The 19908-nt window shown below is 40.5% G+C and overlaps 1 protein-coding gene across 4 annotated transcripts in view; it reads right to left on the bottom strand.

The window, feature by feature from the left end:
- The window catches only part of Fam168a (family with sequence similarity 168 member A), a 120523-nt gene that overhangs the window by 35774 nt on the left and 64841 nt on the right, over positions 1–19908 (bottom strand). For all 4 annotated transcript variants that reach the window (XM_055623185.1, XM_055623188.1, XM_055623186.1 and 1 more), the window contains exon 2: positions 9121–9208. In XM_055623185.1, the coding sequence (XP_055479160.1) occupies positions 9121–9190 (70 nt within the window). In that variant the 5' untranslated portion in view covers positions 9191–9208. The remainder of the gene's footprint in view (positions 1–9120; positions 9209–19908) is intronic.

Below are 19908 nucleotides of genomic sequence, written 5' to 3'. Positions count from 1 at the left end.
CAAACAAAAACACCAAACAAGCAACCAAACAGCAACAACAACAACAAAAACTTAATTACACAAAACACACAATGCCTAGAGCTGTCATAGATGTCTCCGATCAAGAAGGAAAAGCTGAAAGTCATGAAAACATTGGTTTTGAAATCACTGGCTTATCTAAAAATCAATTCTGCCTACACTAATATCACCTCTGGATGTTAGCAGGGGTTTGTGTGTTGGGAATGGAACTACCCAGGACCTTATAGAGGCTAGACAAGCCCTCTAGTTTTCAGTCACCTAGACACTGTTAGTCAAGATTCCCAGGAAGATCTTCTGGTATTCAACAAACACACTGACCAAATGAGGGAGTCGAGTTCAAACCTAGTCTGACTTAACTAATGCTATGTAAAAAGACAGGTCACTAGACTTAGTAGGAAAGGAGAACTCAAATTAAGCAATGACTATAATAATACTGGTCACTCAGCCTGCTTGCTCAATCCCCCAAGTCTCTGGGAACTCAGAGCCATGAGTGGTCTAAATCACTAAAGAGCTACTCAGGAGTGCTCTCTTGATCCACCCCTCAATTGTGTTCAGATGTCTCCTCTGAATTTCCATCAGTTCTCCCACCTCAGGGTTCAAGAAAGGAATGTCTGTGCTCTCTATTCACCCCCACCTGTATCATAATACCCCAAGGAGTTTTCAGGCCTCTTGCCATGCAGATTATAAGTCAACAGAGTTCTCACCACAAACTTACAAAATTTCTAACAGACAGGCTGTTGGAGGGAACATGAAGTATAGTTTGGTAACTTAAAACAAGACCAAGGACTATTGATTTTTCTGCCTTTTCTCCTGCTGGGATCAGTAATAGCAAAACTCCGATTCAGACACTTCAGTTCAAGCACCTTCTTCGCCAGCTGAGCAATTTTCAAGTAATCACACTTTTGACTTTATGCAGTAAGAATCCTTTAAAACCAATTTTAGTGGGCTAATCATTTAGTTTTCCAAAGATGTACAAGGAAACAAAAATAGAACTGTTAGCTGTCCTGTTGTAAACTCAGACTTCCATCAGTGCCCAGGGTTTGGGCAGCCTGCTCAAAGACCTTGTAATCTGAGAAAGGTGGTCACCATCCTGTTGGACACATTGCACACTTTCAAAGCTGCTTTAACTCAGAGAAATTATGATATTATGATGGGAAGATTCCTAGATAAGCTCTCAGAATTGGAAAAGAGAGAAACTATCAAACATCTATGAAACCGCAGCTGTGTGTGTCACAGCCATCTACAGAGCCTGTGATAAGCATAATTTTCTAAGAACCATCCCCAGAGGTTTCCATTCATCAAGTCTGGGGTGAGTCTCAAGAATGTAAGTTTCTACCATCCTCCTAGGCTTGGATGACAGAAAACCACTGCTGTAAAGTACAACTCAATCACAGAGCCCAGGTACCTACAATTGGACACATCTAGATGTTGGAAAAATCTCTCCATCTTTAAGAAGAGGTTCAGTAATTATGATACTTAACTCATAAATCCCAACATTTTTTATAGCAAAAACAAAACATATAACAGTTACCAATAGTAACTGGTTTCTATAGGTTTTTCTTTAAGAACCAGACAGATTCTGAATATATTAGACACTAGGAAATGACATTTTTGGCAAAGTTTTCACTCTAAATATAGATGCTGTAAGGTCTTGGAAGGTAGTTCAGTGGGTAAAGTGCCTTTAAAAGCACGAGGACCTAGCAATCATATAAAAGCTACTGAGTAAGGCAGTGTGCATATATAACCCCAGTGGGGACATAGAGGTGGGGATCCCAGAGGCTCAATGGCCAGCCAGTCTAACTGAAACTCTGTCTCCAATAAGAGACCCCCATGACAAAAATATAGAAAGCAATAGAGGAAGACATTCGATGTTGACCTTTGGTTTCCACAAGCATAAACACAGGTGTACTAACATACACACACACACACACACACACACACACACACATCCTCCCTATCTTTGTGTCTCTTTGTGTCTGTCTGCCTGCCTGCCTGTCTCTGTCTCTCTGTCTCTCTGTCTCTCTGTCTCTCTGTCTCTCTCTCTCTCTCACACACACACTTTAAGCCAGGTGCGGTGCCTCACAACATCTTCTCTAGAATGTAATTCTCGCACTAAAGAGGCAGAGGCAGGAGGATTTTGAGGTTAAGGCTAGCTTGGGCCACACAGTGACTCTGAGGACAACCTGTGCAGAGGAAGACCCAGAACTTGCTAACCAGCCAGTCCAGCCAGTTAGTGAACTTCAGGTTTAGTGACACCCTGTCTCAAAAAATAACATGGAAAGCAATTGAGGAAGACACATACAAACAAAAGATGTTTTCCACAACTTGCCTATGCTCACTATAAATGACCAGAAAAAATGAAGACAAGGATAGAGAGGAGAAGACTATGTGATTGGCTTTAGAGCTGTGGTACTGATTCTTAAGCTAACCCTAGAGTAGCTGGCAAAACTGTGGGCTATAAGTGCCCTGGACAGCTTTGTCTATCCACCTAGAGCTAACACACTACCTTTCACATGTTTTTCCCGGCCTTGCCTGGGGCCTGCCTGTGCAAGTACCTAACCTCCAGTAGAGCAGACAGAAACACTAATGTAAATCAGAGCTTTAGAGAAGGGCTTCAAGACAAAATGTCTACTGCAAACGCTGAGGTTGATTTTCAGAGACTTACAGACCTCTGAAAAGGCTTCAGTTTTAGCACTTCTACCACTCAGTCATTTATTCATTCAACAACCTAAATTCATTGAGAGCTCAATAGTTAACAACACGGAGTACCCCAATTTAAGTACTTGCTGGTTCTGTGACAGGGTTAAGGCTCTCCATGTTTCTTGTACTTATGATTAAAACTTGGATAATACAGCAACTTTGGGAGGAAATAGTTCAGCTTATAGCTCAACCACCCAGGGATATGAGGGCAGGAGCTGATACAGAGGCCATGATAGAGTGCTGCTTACTGGCTTGCTCCTCATTGTTTGCTCAGCCCGCTTTCTTATAGCACCATGGACCACGACCACTAGCCCAGGGGTGGCACTGCCCACAGTGAGCTAGATCCTTCCACAACAACCATCAGTCAGGAGAACACACCAGAGGCTTGTCCACACACCAGTCTGTGGGGGCATTTTCTCAGAGGTTTCCTCCTCTAAAAGGATTCTAGCTTGTGTCAACTTGACATAAAACTAGCCAGCACATATACATATGCCAATAAGGACTCTGTCCACTAAATATGAAGATTATGTATCTCAACTGCAAATTTTCACCGAGACCAGCCAACATGATTTCTTCTGGCTAAAGCAGATTTAGGGCATCTAAAGAGACAGATAAATGGACAAACAAATATAATTGAACTAATGTGAATGAAGACTCTCTGTCTCTCAAAAATGAGTAAAACAGGAAATTTTGCACTATATATGTTTTCCCATGATTTTAAGTATACTTATGCTGGGCATGGTGGTGCATGACGATAATTTTAGCATTTAGGCTACATAGCAAAACTGTTTCTTAAAAAAAAAAAAAAAAAAAAAAAAGGTTTCTGTGGGGGTCTCTGCAAACACCAGGGTTCGTAGAGTAACAATCCACATGAGGCAAGGACATCTGCTTAACAAGACTCAGTAGCCAGTGTTGGTTCAAACTCCTACAGCCGTGGCTTTCAACCTGTGGGTCAAGACCCCGATCACAAGTCAGATATCCTGCATATCAGACATTACCGTTTATAACAGTAGAAAAATAAGTTGTGAACTATCAATAAAATAATTTTATAGTTGGGGGTCACCACAACATAAGACACTGTATTAAGGGTTGCAATCATAAGGAAGGTTGAGAATCACTGCTCCAGAGTCTGACACCGGGCAGTTTATTTTACTCATATTTAAGTACAGTGAAAGTGTTGGAAAGAAGCTTCCTGGTAACAATTATCACAATAAAGCTGTAGTGAGAATGTAAACAAAGTATGCTGAGAGGCACATGTTGGAGGAGATAAGCAGAAGGGGGCCAGAAACCAGCCGGTATAGATAAGAAAGGAGTGATACAATAGAATGATGACGTGCTTAAAAAGAAAAAATATAAAAACCCAAAGCTCGGACGGGACGATGAAGCCCTCCCTCTTGAGCACTCTCGCATAGAGCAGCTGAATATGCTGGCGCTCTGAGGGGAACTTCCCATCACTATACAGTTTTGAACCTCTCAACAAGTTTGCTTATCTGCCCGGCCGAATTTTCATCTTAAGCCTAGAAACACGGAATCCTAGGGGACCGGAAGTGTCCTGAGCCCTTACCTGAGTGCTGTCAAGCTGCAACTGAGACTCCTTTGGATCCAGGAGAGGCACCCTGCTACGAATGAATTATGTATTGGCTCATAGTGATTGGATGTGTTAGCTGGATTGATACTATTAAAGTGCTTTTGTTAAACCAAAAACAAAGTCTCGCATGAATCCCGTTCCGGGAATCACCGGGCTGTGCTCGGGACAAAAGCTTAAAGCATAACTACATCAAAACTCTTGCAAAGTACATGTGCTCTCTTCCATAAGAATGGGCTCTATAGCCTCAGGGCCTAGGGGAGAATCTGCTGTTGTCATTAGACGACAAGAACAAAGTATATGTGATATCTCCTTTAAGGATGGGTTCTACTGACTGAGAAGTAATGCTCAAGATAAAGGCCAACGGAGAAAAAAGTCTGGGATAAACATAACAGTCTGGAGGATTCAGGTTTGGCCAGACCCTACAATTAGCACAGATGACCAGGCTATTAACTACATCCACTCCAGCTGGACAGGCAGAAGGGCAGAAAACAAGTATCCATCTCTTCCATTGAAGAAATAACCTTGCGTATTTAATATTCCTGGTTTCACCAGTGCTTATGTGGACACAGGACCTCTGCAGGTTTCTTTATATTTTGCTTAAGGTGACTTTTACAAGCTGAAAGACCCTGGGAATATTGCTTAGTTGAAACTAAGTAACATGAGTAAGTTACTATGTAAACACATGAAAAATGAGAACAGCATTTACCTGAAAATTTACAACTTTATGAAGAAGTGCCCTGCCACCTTAATGATAGTTACTAATGGTAGCTATTACTGTAATAACTAATTACAGCAATGATTAATGTAAACTAATGATAACGACATCCAAATTTTATGTTTTTATTGAACTTTATTTCTTTTTTAAAGATTTTCTTTTATGTGTCTGAGTATTGTGAATGTGTACTGCCTGTGTGCCTGCTCACCCAGAAGCCTGAAGAGGGTGCAGGAGCCTCTGGAACTGGAGTTGGGTGGTTGTGAGTTGCCATATGGGCTGGAATATGAACCCAGGTCCTCTGTAAACACAGATGGGCTCTTACTGCTGAGCCCTCCAACCCTTATTGCATTCTAGTGTGTGTATGTGTGTGTGTGTGTGCATGTGTGCCACAGAGAATGTGTTGTGTGTGTGCCAGCATACATGAGAAGGGAGAAACACAAACCGAAGGATAACCTCTAGCCTGAGCTTGGCAAACATGACAGGTTTTGCCCATTATCTTTCCCTCTCCCCCTTGCTAAAAAACATTAGACTATATTCCTAAAGCTAGACCCCAAGTCTATTCCCTTATTTGGCTACTATTTCCTCCTGAAGTTACCACCAAGGTTCAACCATCAAAAGTCCCCTTTGGCTACCCTAATTAAAATTAAACACTTTATCCTAGCAACATTGTTTTTTGTTTTGTTTGTTTTTTCTTTTTCCTTTATAAACTGCCATTTGCCTATGGGCCACATCTGTCTCCTCTCTATCCAGAGGCAGTCCTTTGTCCTTCTGGGGCAAACATCCCTTTCTCCCTCTCCCCATATTCTATCCCTTATCTTTGTCCGCCTGGGGCAAATTAATTTCCTCTGTGCTGAGAACTTGGTCTTGGTGTGTCCTGTGGGACACCAGCCCTTTCAGATATTCATGGGCCCTAAAGAGGGGTGAAACCCAAATCTTCCTGCACAGAGCTGGGACCTACTTTGGCATGTCCTACATATCTGTAATCCCAGTACTTGAAAGGTAGTAGAATTTAGAGTTCAAAGTTATCCTGGGATACACACACAGTCAGTTAAAGGGCAGTTGGGACTATATGACACCCTGTCTCACCACACTAAAAAGCCGGAACCTTAAGAGTCTTATTGTCAGACAATAAAATAAATGAAAACAAAAGTACAACAACATAACAGGAAAATGAAGTTGGGCAGTGATGGCACACACCTTTAATCCCAGTTCTTGGGAGGCAAAGGCAGAGGCAGGTGGATCTCTGTGAGTTGGAGGCCAGTCTGGTCTACAGAAAGAGTTCCAGACAGCCAGGGCTACACAGAGAAACCCTCTCTCAAAACAACAACAACAAAAGCAAGAAAATTAGTTTAAAAGAAAAGTCTATGAATTTGAAAGTTTAGGTAAAAGGTGAACATATACTGCTTGTGTGTTATTTAAGCTACTTTTGCAGGACTCTATACTCTGTAGCAAAAAAACTTAAAATTCTAGGATAATAATATTCACTTTTTAGTAGACACACAAAAAAATTCTTCTCTCCTTCTAAAGTATAAATTACCTAATTTAATTCTCACAATCACCCATAGTTGTCTCAGTTTACAAAACAAATTCAATTTAGAGAAATTAAGCAATTGTCTAAAGTCATCCAGGTATTTACTGACAGCTGAATTTTGAACTTAGCTGTTCATTCAATTAAAATGCATTATATAAGTTCTACCAAGAGCCTAGAAGAGACAAAATTTGTTCCCTTTTCCAAAATAACATGTTGCTTGATATTTTTTTTAGTGCAAATCAACAAGTGTAACTGTTTCCTTCCTTCTCAAGTTTAGCAATTCCTAAGAATGAAGTTGGCCAGAAAGGCAGCATGCCAAAGCAGCTTAGTTGCCTCTGGCAAAAGAACTAACTTTACTGGGAACAGCCAGAACTAGGAAGGGAAAAGGCAACACGCTCCCTGAACCAGGTCTGTCCCATGTGTCTTAGCTACTGGAAATAATTTTATTAAAATAAATATACAATAGAGTTCAAACAAAATATTTTACTATGAAGGTTGTAAGAATAAGAGAGCTGTTGTGATAAACACAACAGGTGAGATTAAAAGTTAGGGATAACTGCTAAATCCTATCAAACTAATCTTCCAATTCAGAGTATTATTTGCATGTATATTATTGAGACCTGTTTTATTAACTTAAAAACATCAACAACTGAGGATGAGTGTATAGCTCAGGGTAAAATATTTGTGTAGTATTTGCAAGGCTCTGGGTTTAATCCTTAGCACAGCAAAAAAAAAATGGTGAGATAGCTTAGCAGTTAAAAACACTGACTCCACTGGGGCACATTCCTTTCATCAGGCATGGGAACTCTGTAAGTTCAATGCCACCCTACCCTGGTTTGCACAGAGAGTTCTAGAACAGCCAGAGAGCTACACAGTGAGATCTTGTTTTTAAACAAACAAACAACAACAAAACCCCCTGTTGGATGTGGTAGAGCACACTTTTAATTCTAACACTCGGGATGCAGAGGCAGACAGATCTCCGTGAGTTTGAGGCCAGCCTCAAACCCTGTTTCAAAAAAAGAAGAAAAGAAGAGGAGGAGGGGGAAAAAAAGAACAGAAAAGAAAAAGGAAGGATAAGAAAAGAAGCCAACTTCAGACAACAGGCTCTCTGTTCTCTGAGATACCGTTACTAGGAGTCTATATAATGTATATGGCAAAACATGGAAGGAGGCACTTAAAGAGAACTGACATAGTGCACAGCTTCCATTCTGTTAATGGTTCTATGCTAGAACAAAACTTTATTCTTCCAACTCCAGTCCTACTACCAAAATTTTTAGCTACTTTTCCTCTTCACCAGTTCTTTTTTTATGGTTGAGGACTGGCTATACATTCGTTTTTGTTCTGGGGGATTGATTTTGAAGGCTTGTGATGTATAAAATACAAGCTAGATATCTTAAGATACTTTTTTTTTCATTCAATTCCATTGCTGCACATCCTACCTACCTTTACTTATAAATAAGTACTTATTTATTTTACTTAAAGTAAATTATTTACTGGCACTTAATTTATACCAGGTATTATATGCTGCCTGCCTTATAAAGCCCATGCTGGCCTCAAACTTATGGAAATCCTCCTGTCTAAGCCTCCCAAGTGCCAGAACTGTAGGTGTGAGTTACCATGCTTGGCTTCAAGATTAATTATAAATCCAAGAGGTCTCTGTCTCGATTATTTGGGAACTATTTGGGGTAGAGAAACCCTTAGAATCTAATATTCATATTCTCTAACAAACATACATCAAAACAGAAGAAAAGAAACACACAGTAATTTAAATTTAAAAATAAGATCAGTCTTCAGAATCAACTGGCTTGGGTTCAATTAACTAATTTTGTTTGACTCTGTGGTGTCCACTATGACTATGATTTTCTCATCTGTGAAATGGTGATACGAAGCTACACTGCATGAAATTTACTTTACAATGAAACTGAGGACCCAGATTGGTGGCTCAGCAATTAAAGGCACTTGTTACAAAGCCCAGTAACCTGAATTTGATTCCCAGAACCCACATGGTTATCCTGACTTACAGGCATATATCATGCTGAATGTGGCACACATACACACACACACACATACACACACACACTGTAAAATCCATTTTTAAAATAAATAGGTAAAATAAAAGTGAAATGTAGTACTAATGGTGCCTTTCACAGGCCAGGACCATGACAGGTGTTCAGTAAGTGTTAAGTTTCCTCCATCCCACTTGCTGATAACCTTTAACCAAAAAAGTCCCTTCTGCCAGTGGTGACTGCATACATTAATCCTAGCATTTAAGAAGCAGAGGCTGGTAGAACTCTTGAGTTCCAGGACAGACAGAGCTACATAGTGAGACTCTGTCACCTCCACTTCCATCACTATGGGGCCTTAGATATATCTTTTTCAGCTTCTCAAGCTTTGCCAGGGCTTTTGGAACACTGTAGTAAATTGTAAGTCACTCAGCAAGTTAGATCTATTCATCAAAGAGGGGCAAAAAAAGATATTGTGAGTAAAACCAAATAAAATTCACTAAGTAAATATAAGAAACTATCAAAGAATAATTGAAAAACAACAATCCATTCTTGTACCACTCACCAGTATAGGCCATGTTCTTAGGGTTGCCATAAGGAGCCCCAGGTTGCACGGGGCTGTAAACGGGGTTCATTGTGGAAGACTGAGGATCCTGCAAGTACAAAGAAAACAGCATTGATTATTAATTGCTCATTTCCTGTGACATCACTTTCTCTTCTAAAGTCTTCAGTTATACTCAAAGGGAAGCATCACTTTGTTAGGAACAGAAGGACTAAATATAGTATAACACATTTCCCACTTTACAGATGGAGAAGTAAAGAGCAGAGAAATGATGGAACCTATGTACTGTCAGCTTAGCCCTTTCAGGCTCTCAGTGTAACATGAGTTCAGTACCTCACGGCATGTTCTCACATCAGGGTGGCATTGGCCAAGTCACTTTTCCTCTGTGGACTTCAATGTCCCGATGTTAATGTATTATTAGCTGACCTCCCAGGTCCTTTCTATTTCTAATGATGCTAATTCACAAGCTGGAAAATCGCATACTTCTATAGCTCACCAAGGGAGCCTGGGTGTCTGGTGGTGAGCACCTAGCCTGCTTACAGGAAGAAACAGCCAAGGGTCTTGCCCACCCCTTGTGCCTGCAAAAGATAAAAGCTACTAGCAGCTTTAAAGAAAAAAAGCAACTTTTTTAAAAAATTTATTTTTTTATATTAATCACAGTTTATTAACTTTGTATCCCAGCTGGAGCCCCCTTTCTCATTCCCTCCCAACCTCACCCTCCCTCCCTCATCTCCTCCCATGCCCCTATCCAAGTCCACTGACAGGGGAGGACCTCCTCCCCTTCCATCTGACCCTAGCCTATCAGGTCTCATCAGGATTGGATGCATTGTCTTCCTCTGTGGCCTGGTAAAGCTGCTCCTCATCAGGGGAAAGTGATCAAAGAGCCAGCCACTAAGTCCATGTCAGAGACAGTCCCTGTTCCCCTTATTAGGGAACCTACTTGGACACTGAGTGGCCATGGGCTACATCTGAGCTGGGGTTCTAGGTAATCTCCATGTATGGTCCCTGGTTGGAATATCAGTCTCACAAAAGACCCCTGGGCCCAGATTTCTTGGTTCTATTGCTCTCCTTGTGGAGCTCCTGTCCCCTCCAGGTCTTTCTATCTCTACCTTCTTTCATAAGATTCCCTGCACTCTGTCTCAAGTTTTGCTATGAGCCTCAGCATCTGCTTTAATACCCTGCTAGGTAGAGTCTTTCAGAGGCCCTTTGTAGTAGCTCCTGTCCTGTTTCTTTCTTTTTTTTTTTTTAATTCTAGCTGTTCTATTCATTCATTCATTCATTCATTCATTCATTCATTCATTCTGTTTGCCTTTCTGAGTGAGGATTGATCATCTTACCCTGGGTAGTCCTCCTTGCTTAACTTCTTTATGTGTACAGATTTTAATATGTTTGTCCTATATTATATGTCTAATATTCACTTATAAGTGAGTACATACCATGTGTGTCTTTCTGCTTCTGGGATAGCTCACTCAGGATGATCTTTTCTAGATCCCACCATTTGCCTGCAAATTTCATGATTTCCTTGTTTTTAATTGCTGAGTAGTATTCCATTGTGTAAATGTACCACAATTTCTGTCCATTCCTCTGTTGAGGGATAGCTGGGTTGTTTCCAGGTTCTGGCTATTATGAATAAAGCTGCTCTGAACATGGTTGAGCAAATGTCCTTGTTGTGTACTTGAGCATCTTTTGGATTTATGCCCAGGAGTGGTATCTTAAGCTGGATCTTAAGGAAGAACTATTCCTAATTGTCCGAGGAAGCACCAGATTGATTTCCAAAGTAGTTGTACAAGTTTACATTCCCACCAGCAGTGGAGGAGGGTTCCCTTTTCTCCACAACCTCTCCAGCATGTGTTCATCTTGAGTTTTTTATCTTAGCCATTCTGATGGGTGTAAGGTGAAATCTCAAGGTCATTTTGATTTGCATTTCTCTGATGACTAAGAATGTTGAAGACTTCAAGTGTTTCTCTGCCATTTGATATTCCTCTATTGAGAATACTCTGTTTAGCTCTATACCCTATGTTTTTAATTGAATTACTTGATTTGTTGCTGTTTAACTTCTTGAGTTCTTTATATATACTAGATATTAGCCCTCTATCAGATTTAGGGTTGGTGAAGATCCTTTCCCAGTCTGTAGGCTGTCATTTGTCTGACGACAGTGTCCTTTGTTTTACAGGAGAAAAAGGAAATTTTATTACATCTGTTTGTGTGCTCATGTATACACGCACATGCTACAGTGCCATGTGGACGTCAGAGGACAACGTGCAGAAATTAGGTCTCTTCTTCCATTATGTGGGTCCCAGGGATAGAACTCAGTAAGCATCTCTATCTGTTGAGACATTCTGGTGGTCCTCAAAAAGGGGAATCTGATGCCACGAAATATCTTAAGCAAAAAAACAAAGGTAGCCAAGACTTCTTGACAAATTTATTCAAGGGAAAGAAATAAACTTAGAACTTTGTGTGCAATAACTATCACCTGCACAAATGCTCTCTTAATTATCTTAATGAAGGGAATTTCCATTCTGATTAATGGAATGCCACTAAGCTCTATTAACCAGCCAATTTGTCCCATTTTGTTCAGAGAGCCATATCTCACATATAAGCCAACAACACGTTTGAATACATGTCTCCAGTATATTACTTACAAGCCATAAAATTTAAACATTTCTCTCCTAACTAGGTTTACATGCTAGGTGGGCAATTGTTTAGATCATTAACTTCCATTGCACCTCAGGTTAGGGAACAAGTTAAATGCTGAAGGCAGGCAGTGAGCATCTGGCTGGGTGACAGCTGCTCTATGATAAAGTCTATTCAGGATTCTGGAATGAAAGGTGGAAAACTGACAGGTTCCCAAGGACAGGACGCTAGAACTATCAGACAGGGAAATGGGAAACAGCACTGGTCAATTTCAGAATCTAGAACATTCATAAATCTGCCCAATGCAAAGCCCTAGCAAACAATGTTAGGATTAACAGGTCTACAAATTGAAGCTACAACTTGCAGATACATATCAAAGAAGGTATGTGTATTTTCAGCTCAATTTAGGGGGAAAAAGCATTTTTATAACCAGAGTTGAGAATTAAACTCTGATGTTAAACCTCCATGCTAAGTGATATGCAGATGTAAACAATGGTGGTGCATGAGAATAGTGCTGCTGTGCAGACAACACAGATGACTGCTTGAATACTTTCCCTAACTAGGACCTTCTCCTTAACCAGTTCTCTGCCTAATATGTCAGTGTTAAGTAAGACTGTTAAAATGCTGTAATGGCATGAATGCAGTATCCATAAAACCATGTAGGAAACTCAATGGCCACTGTAACACGGGAATGTTTAAGACACCATGAAGGTATCTGCTCTCATGAACTGATCAAAGCTGTTATACTGGGAGAGGGATCATGATATAAGGAGGAAACTTGTTTCTCGTGCTCTTTCTCCTACCCTATTGTTTTGTTCTATTGTTTTGTTCTTCTGCTCTACCACAGAATGGCACAGCAAGAAATCCCTTGCCAAACACCTGCACCTCATTACTGAACTTCCCAACTCCAGAGCAGTGAGCACATAAATTTCTTCTTGTTATAAATTATCCAGTCTGTGGCATTGTTATAGCAGCATGAAACAGACTAAAACATGTGCTGGGCAGCACAACTGGCCCTATAAACATCTGCCCACTCTCCTACTGAGAACACACCCTGTGCTGACGATTGGACAAAATGTGAAATGTTTTTCATAGTCAAAGAAACTCATCAGCTGTGAAACAGGTCTCCTGCTATTCCACAATGAAAGCCATAGACAGACACAGGAGACCATGACATGGACATAACAATATCAATTCAACCCCAACCAGTAACTGACAGAAAAGACATCTGTGAGGGTCTTATATTTGGAACACGAGAGGTATGGTGACGCAAAGCTGCAATCTTTACACTGAAGACGCTAAGGCAAGAGGATTGCTGTGAATTTAAGTCTGAGCTGGGAAACACAGTAAGATTCAGTCTCAAAAGTAAACAAACAAAATAAAAATTGACAGGGTTTCTCTGTGTAGCCTTGGCTATCCTGGAACTCTGTAGACCAGACCAGCCTCGAACTCACAGTGATCCACCAGCCTCTGCCTCCCTGCATGCCAGGGATAAAGGTGTATGCCACCACCACCAGGCATGTAGCCACTTCTGAGGAACTGCTGAGAGCAGAGTTCCCAGCTTCCAAGGAACCACCAGCCAGTGTGACAGCATACTCCTGCAATCCCAGTAACGCAAGAAACTGAGGCAAAAGGACCTAGAATTCCAAGGGTAGACTGGGTTACATACATAATATGACCCTGTGTTCAAAACAACATAAAAGCCAGGCCTGTTGGTGCAGGACTATAATCTCAGCTACTTGGGAAGTTCAAGGCCAGCTCTGGCAACTTAATAAAAAGAGACCCAGTCTCAGAAAGGAAGGAAGGAAGGGAGGGAGGGAGGGAGGAAGGGAGGGAGGGAGGGAGGGAGGGAGGGAGGGAGGGAGGGAGGCTGAGAATATAGCTCAGTGGCAGAACACTTGCCCACCTTGCTTGATGCCCAAGGTTTAATCTCTGTACCACAACAAAACAAGACCACCATTAAGAAAAGCAAAAGACAAGTTTACAAAATGAAAGAATATTTTCAAATTATATACTTGCTTTTTGCTTTGAGATAGGATGACATACACCCCAAATGAGGAACTCACTACAAACGAAACTGAAGTTGGTAAATCACTGAGTTTAATGGTACTACTTCCAGTAGTGCAGGTGAGGGGACAATGACAGCAGCAGGGAGTGCCAAAGACACTTGTATCACTAAAAGCCCACCCATACAGTGACAACTCAGGAGAGCCGTGTGTCCTCGGCCGGCTGGCCTCAAGGAGCCTGTGTGGGATGACTTGAACTTCTGATCCTCCTTCCTCTACAGCCCAAGGGTTAGAATAACAGGTATGACCACCGTATCTGGTTTTCAAATCACAGGTCTAATAAAGGATTTGCACTTAGAATGTGTGGAATTTTTATAAAGCTCAATAGTACAAAAACAATCTAATTTTTAAATGTATTTGTGTGTACGAATGCTTTGGCTGCATGTGTGTATATGAATCACCTGCAGGCCTGGTGCCTGAAGAGGTCAAAGGACATCAGATCTCCTGGAACTGGAGTTAAGGGTGCTGTAAGCCATCACAGGGGTGCTGGGAACGGGACTGGGTCCTATGCAAAAGCAATAAAGTGTGTAACTACTGAGCAATCTCTCCAGCCCAAGACAACCTAATTTTTCAAGTGAGTGGAGAATCTAGCTCTGCTAAGAAGATTACAAATGGCAAATAAACATGAAAAGATGCAGATCAAAATCACATGGAGCAGTCACATCAAACAGGACGGCTGCACTGAAAGGGAAGGTAGGAGGTGGGAATATAACACAGTTGGTAGAGTGCTAGCATGCAGGAAGCCCTGGGCATCACAGAAATTGGGCATGTATTGTACAGTAGCAGCTTCCAAACTCAAAGGGAAAAACAGAGAGGTTCATGAGACTAGGGAAGCTGGAACTTGGAAAATTCACAAGAGCTCTTCTAAAGAATTACAGAAGCAGTAAGCTGCTGGGGGAGAATGACTAACCAGGCTGCAGAAAGGTATCTGTCTCTCACAGTTTCCTGCCAGTTGTGCAAAAAAGTCCAGGGACACAGCTTTCCTGAGTTGTCACTCTGAAGAGTTGTCACTCTTCAGAGGCATTGAAAATTATAGGCAAAATCTTTAACATGGTATATAAGAGCCTTTAACTCTAACTTGAAGCTTAGGAAACTAAAAATTTAAGTTCCCAAGGAGACCTGATACCCAGTTTAAGCATCACTGCCTTAGGCTTGCTTTTTTTGTTGTTTTTTTTTTTAAGTTTCGTGTATATGTGCATGATGGTGCTCTCAGAGGCCAGAAGAGGGTGCTGGATCCCTAAAGCTAAAATTACAAGTGGTTGTGAGCTACTTGACATGGATACTGGGAATTGAACTCTGGTCCTCTGGAAGAGCAGCAAGTACAATTAAACACTGAGCCATCTCTCCAGCTTTTCTTCCTCCATGCTTGATATAAGCTTGATAGCAATACAGTAGTGAGTAAGAACAATAAAAATTCTTGTTTATCTTCTATTTAGGAAGGAAATGGAAGAATTTAAAAAATAAAATCTACTGTGTATCAGATGGCTACAGGTGCTATAGAGAAGCCAAATATCTCTCAAACCCAAGTATTTGAGTTTTAGGGACTAGGTAGGGAAGATTAGCTTAATATGGGAAGGCACTATCCAATTGGCTGGCCAGGAAAAAACAAATACAAAATTGGGGCACATTTTTTTCTGCTGCCTTAGACATCAGAACTCCAGAACTCCAAGGTGACTGGCCTTTGTACACCAAAATTCAAGCTATTACCTTCCTCAAATACCCAGGATATGCAAATGAATGCTTCCTCCATTTTTATACTGAGCTCTCTGTGCCAATGTTATCTTATCAGGAATGCCATCTTCAACCACCACATTTAAAATGGTCTCCCAACAGGCTGTAATTCCTGGTCCTCTCATCCTGTATTACTTTTCCCATTGACACGTATCTCTGTTGAGTTTTCTGTACTATAACAGGATACCCGAGACTGAGTGATTTATACTGAACAGAAATTTTTCTGTTCTTGAGACTGCAGGGTGCAAGAGTCTTCGAATGAACAAGCACTGGTGAGCCGATTGCAGTATATGAGAGATAATACAGGTGCTACAGACTTCTCTCCTGATAAAGCTGGGGCTTATTCCTAGACTTCCACAACAAACATGCTAGACATAATATAAGGAGGTGAAACTTTTGGAATAGCCAAAGTTTCTCCATGAAAATGATCAAAAAGTTGCTGGCAAGACTGCTCAGTGCGTAGAGGCATCTGCCACCAAATCTGACAACCTGAGTTCAATCCCTGGAAGTCAGATGGTAGAGGAGAGAACCAACTCCCACCAGCTGTCCTCTGACCTTCACTCTCACACCACAGCTTCCTAAAATACCATTCACTCCTAAAATAAATATAATTTTAAAAACTTAAAATATCCAGTGATGGCACATGCCTTTAATCCCATCACTCAGGAGGCAGAGGCAGGAGTATCTGAATTTGAGGCCAACCTGATCTACAGAATGAGTTCCAGGATAGCCAGGGCTACACAGAGAAATTCTGTCTTGGGAAAAATTAAATAATCAAAAGGGGATGAATATAAAACTCACTGACACTATTTGCCTAACACATGCAAAGCCATGATTTTAATCCCATCCTGGGGGAAACACTGCAAAACAATCCAGATAGGTAGATCAAGCAGAACTCATCAGGTTCTGCTTGCTGAAATACAACTGAAATGCTCTGTAAGCCTTCTGGGAGAGCTGCTAAACGGAACAGCATTAGCTTAAGACAGAATCCTTCCTTTCTGCCTTCTTCTCCCTGGACTCTTTCCTGCTGCCTAGAATGAGGACATGATGATTGGAGTCTAACAGCCTTCTTTTCCTTGAAGTGACCTTGAATATAAATGCCTTAAGCCAAGGATAACAGAAGTAGCTTTGATTTCATGGAAAAACCATTTTATCCCTGAACCACATACTTCTGTACTTCTTACACATGAAAAAAATAAAACGCTATACTTAAAATTTTTACATTACATTTTATTTGTGGAGGAGCTAGAGGCACAAGCCACAACACGAATATGAAAGTCAGAGGAAAACTTAGAAGAGTTAGTTCTTTCCTTCCACCGTGTAGATCCTGAGCCATCTCACTGGCCCAAAACCCTAAACATCTTAAGTTAGTCTCTGTAGCTTTTTTTTTTACATTTATTTATTATTCTTTCATTTGTTTATTTTGGGCGGGTGCGCTATGCACGTGGAGGCAAAAGAGCAGCCTGTGGGAGTCTGGCTCTTTTTTTCCTGCCGTGTGGGCTCTAAAAATTGAACTCAAGTTATCAGGTTTGACAGCAGGCACCTTTACCCACCAAACCATCTGGCTGGCTCCTGGCTGGCTCCTAATCCTGTCCTTTTAAACTTTTCTGTTTTATGTAGCTAAACATGATTCTACTTAGTAAGAAGAAGAGAGAGATGTTTAAAAAGAGTGTGTCATTTGATCTGTGTTTTGATGGATGACAGGAACTCTACATGGAGAATAGGAAAAGGAAAGAGCATTTGTGAAATTACACAAGAGAACAAGACATTCAGAGAATACTGAATACTTCTGAAACGCCCAGAATCTGAAAGAAATGACAAAGATATTAACATTCATATCCCAACTTCTCAGTTGTGTCCACTCAGGTCTTAGAAGGTCTGAAAGCCAGATTCAGCTTAGCTACATGACATGATTGCAGAGCTCTCTGAACAGCTTTGAACTCACTGCAGCTGCTAGCCTGACTATCTTCTCCCTGCAACATTTTCCACACGGAGAGCAAGGAACTATAAACTTCATATTTACTACTAAAATCTTAAAAAAGAGCCTGGCATAAAAGCACAATTGCTGGGTAGAGGAATGAATAAAATGAATAAAAAAGACTTTGTATTAAAATGTAATGGCCCAATTTGATCTTGTTTGTTTGTTTAGAGGCAGGGTTTTGCTGTATAGCCTGGAATTCAATATGTAGACCAGATGGTGTTAAACTCAAAGATCTGCCTCCCAAGTGCTATGGTTACAGGTGTGTGCCATCACACAAGGCTTCAATTCCATTTTAGACATTAACCTTAAAAAAACAAAAACAAAAACAAACAAACAAAAAAAAAAACCGAAAAACAAAAAACAAAAAAACCTAAATTGAAGAAAACTCAGTTCCAGTAGATGTTTCCTTAATTCTATCAGTATGATTTACAAAGCCCAGATTTTGGCGTGGCTGTTTATTTCTATTGTTTTGCCAAATGTAATCAGACTACACATTAGATTTCTGCATTTTAAAATTTTGTATACAGTCTTTCACTTCAGAAAATGCTTTAATTTAAACATGAAATGGAGAATTCTGAGTTCTACAAATCTGCCAAAACAATCTCAATGTGGGAACAGCTTTTACAGTTAACAGAAAGATCTTTTCATGCCAAAGCTCAACAACTGGCTTTTGTGCCTGCCTTAATAAAGGAGATGCTCATCTGCAAAATGTCAAATTCCAACTACCACAGTACTTAGCCCATTTAAATAGCTAAGAAAATGGCTTGTTAGCTAATCAAAAACACAACAAGGGGATAGAAAGATGAAAAGATGAAAGCATGAAGACCTAAAAAGTCTGATACTAAAAAGTGGGCCATGGCCATGCATGCATCTATAAACCCAACAGTCATGGGCAGGTGCAGAGACAGGAGGATTACCAGGGCTTGCTGGCCACCAGTCTATTCCAGGTTCAGTGAGGAACCTGTCTCAGAATAAGGGGAAAGTAATAGATCAGTACACCTCATGTCTTCCTCTGGTGTCCACATATGCATGGGTATATGTATCTCCCTCTCCTCTCACTTCACCCCTAACCCAGAGGAGTGGGGGAGACAGAAGACAGGCAACTAACTGTTTAACTAGCAAATGATACAAAATGTCTTCTCTAGGTTTATGGCTTTTTAAAAAGAATGACCTAATTTTATAGAAGGCCTCTCTAAATGCAGAATTAATTATTCATTAAAACAAAGCAGACTGGCCAGATTCCTCAGCAGGTAAAGGCACTGCTGCCAAACCTGACAAGCTGAATTTGACCCGGGAATCCATATGATGTAAGGAGAAACCATTCCTGAATGTTGTCCTCTGACCTTCACACATGCATCACAGTGTGCATATTCATATTTTAAGTAAGTAAATAAATACAAAAGGCATTAAACGGTACAGAAGCACTTGGGATTTGCTATGTGTTAGTTCTCTTGTTTAAGAGAGTTCATCTTATTGGGGGGACATGTATGTATGTAAGATTTATTATAATTTTACTATAATACAGTTTTTGTAATACAACATAATGCTTCAAACTCACAGATATCATTTTCCTTGGTAGATGGATCAAGAAAACCTTCCATAGTGCAGCAGTTTGAGTTTGTAAGGCAAGTACAAGAGTTAACAATGTTTTTGCAGATAACTTTTTAAAAAAAGTTTGTTTAAGGCCCCACACAATAGAAAGCTAGGTACTCAAATACATAACATTACACTGTTTTGCAATTTAGGCATATGTATGTATCAGCTGAATGAACAACAACAACAAAAAAAATGAGTGATGGATACATGTGAACTTTGAACCAAGTCTTGTTCTAGTCACTACGAAACTCAAGAGTTTGCTTCTAATCCTTAGTAATGAACAAGAACTGGTATTAAATTTATCCTGGCTTCATTTACTATGTCATCTTTGTTTTCCCTTCACTGCTAATCTATTTATTTTAGACCCTATTATGATTCTGTTGAGACAGAATCTCTTCATGCTGTCCAGCCTGACCTCAAACTCATGATTCTCCGTCTCTGCCTCCTTGATGACTAAGACTTCAAGCGTGCGCTGCTACACCCAACTCATCATGCTTGTCTGTTTAAAATGGGCTCTAGAGGCACATCTCTGAGTTTTAAGCCTGCTTTGTAGATGGTATCCTTTCTTAAGAAACCTTGTTCCAAATATCAAAAACTAAGTATACAAGTAACTAAGTACATAAATAAAATAAACGAGTAATGAGGAGTGAAGGAAAAAAAAAAGCTCTCACTACTTGCTTATTTATAATCAGATCTCACTATACAGTCCAGGCCTTAAAACTTCAGGATTCCCCCCTTGGCCTCCCCAGTGCTGATGGTGGGAATGTGCTACTACATCTGGCT

The sequence above is a fragment of the Psammomys obesus genome, unplaced genomic scaffold (assembly GCF_907164565.1).
Source record: "Psammomys obesus unplaced genomic scaffold, mPsaObe1.curated_primary_1811, whole genome shotgun sequence".
Classification (NCBI taxonomy): Eukaryota; Metazoa; Chordata; class Mammalia; order Rodentia; family Muridae; genus Psammomys; species Psammomys obesus.
This window is presented reverse-complemented; position numbering and strand designations above follow the sequence as displayed.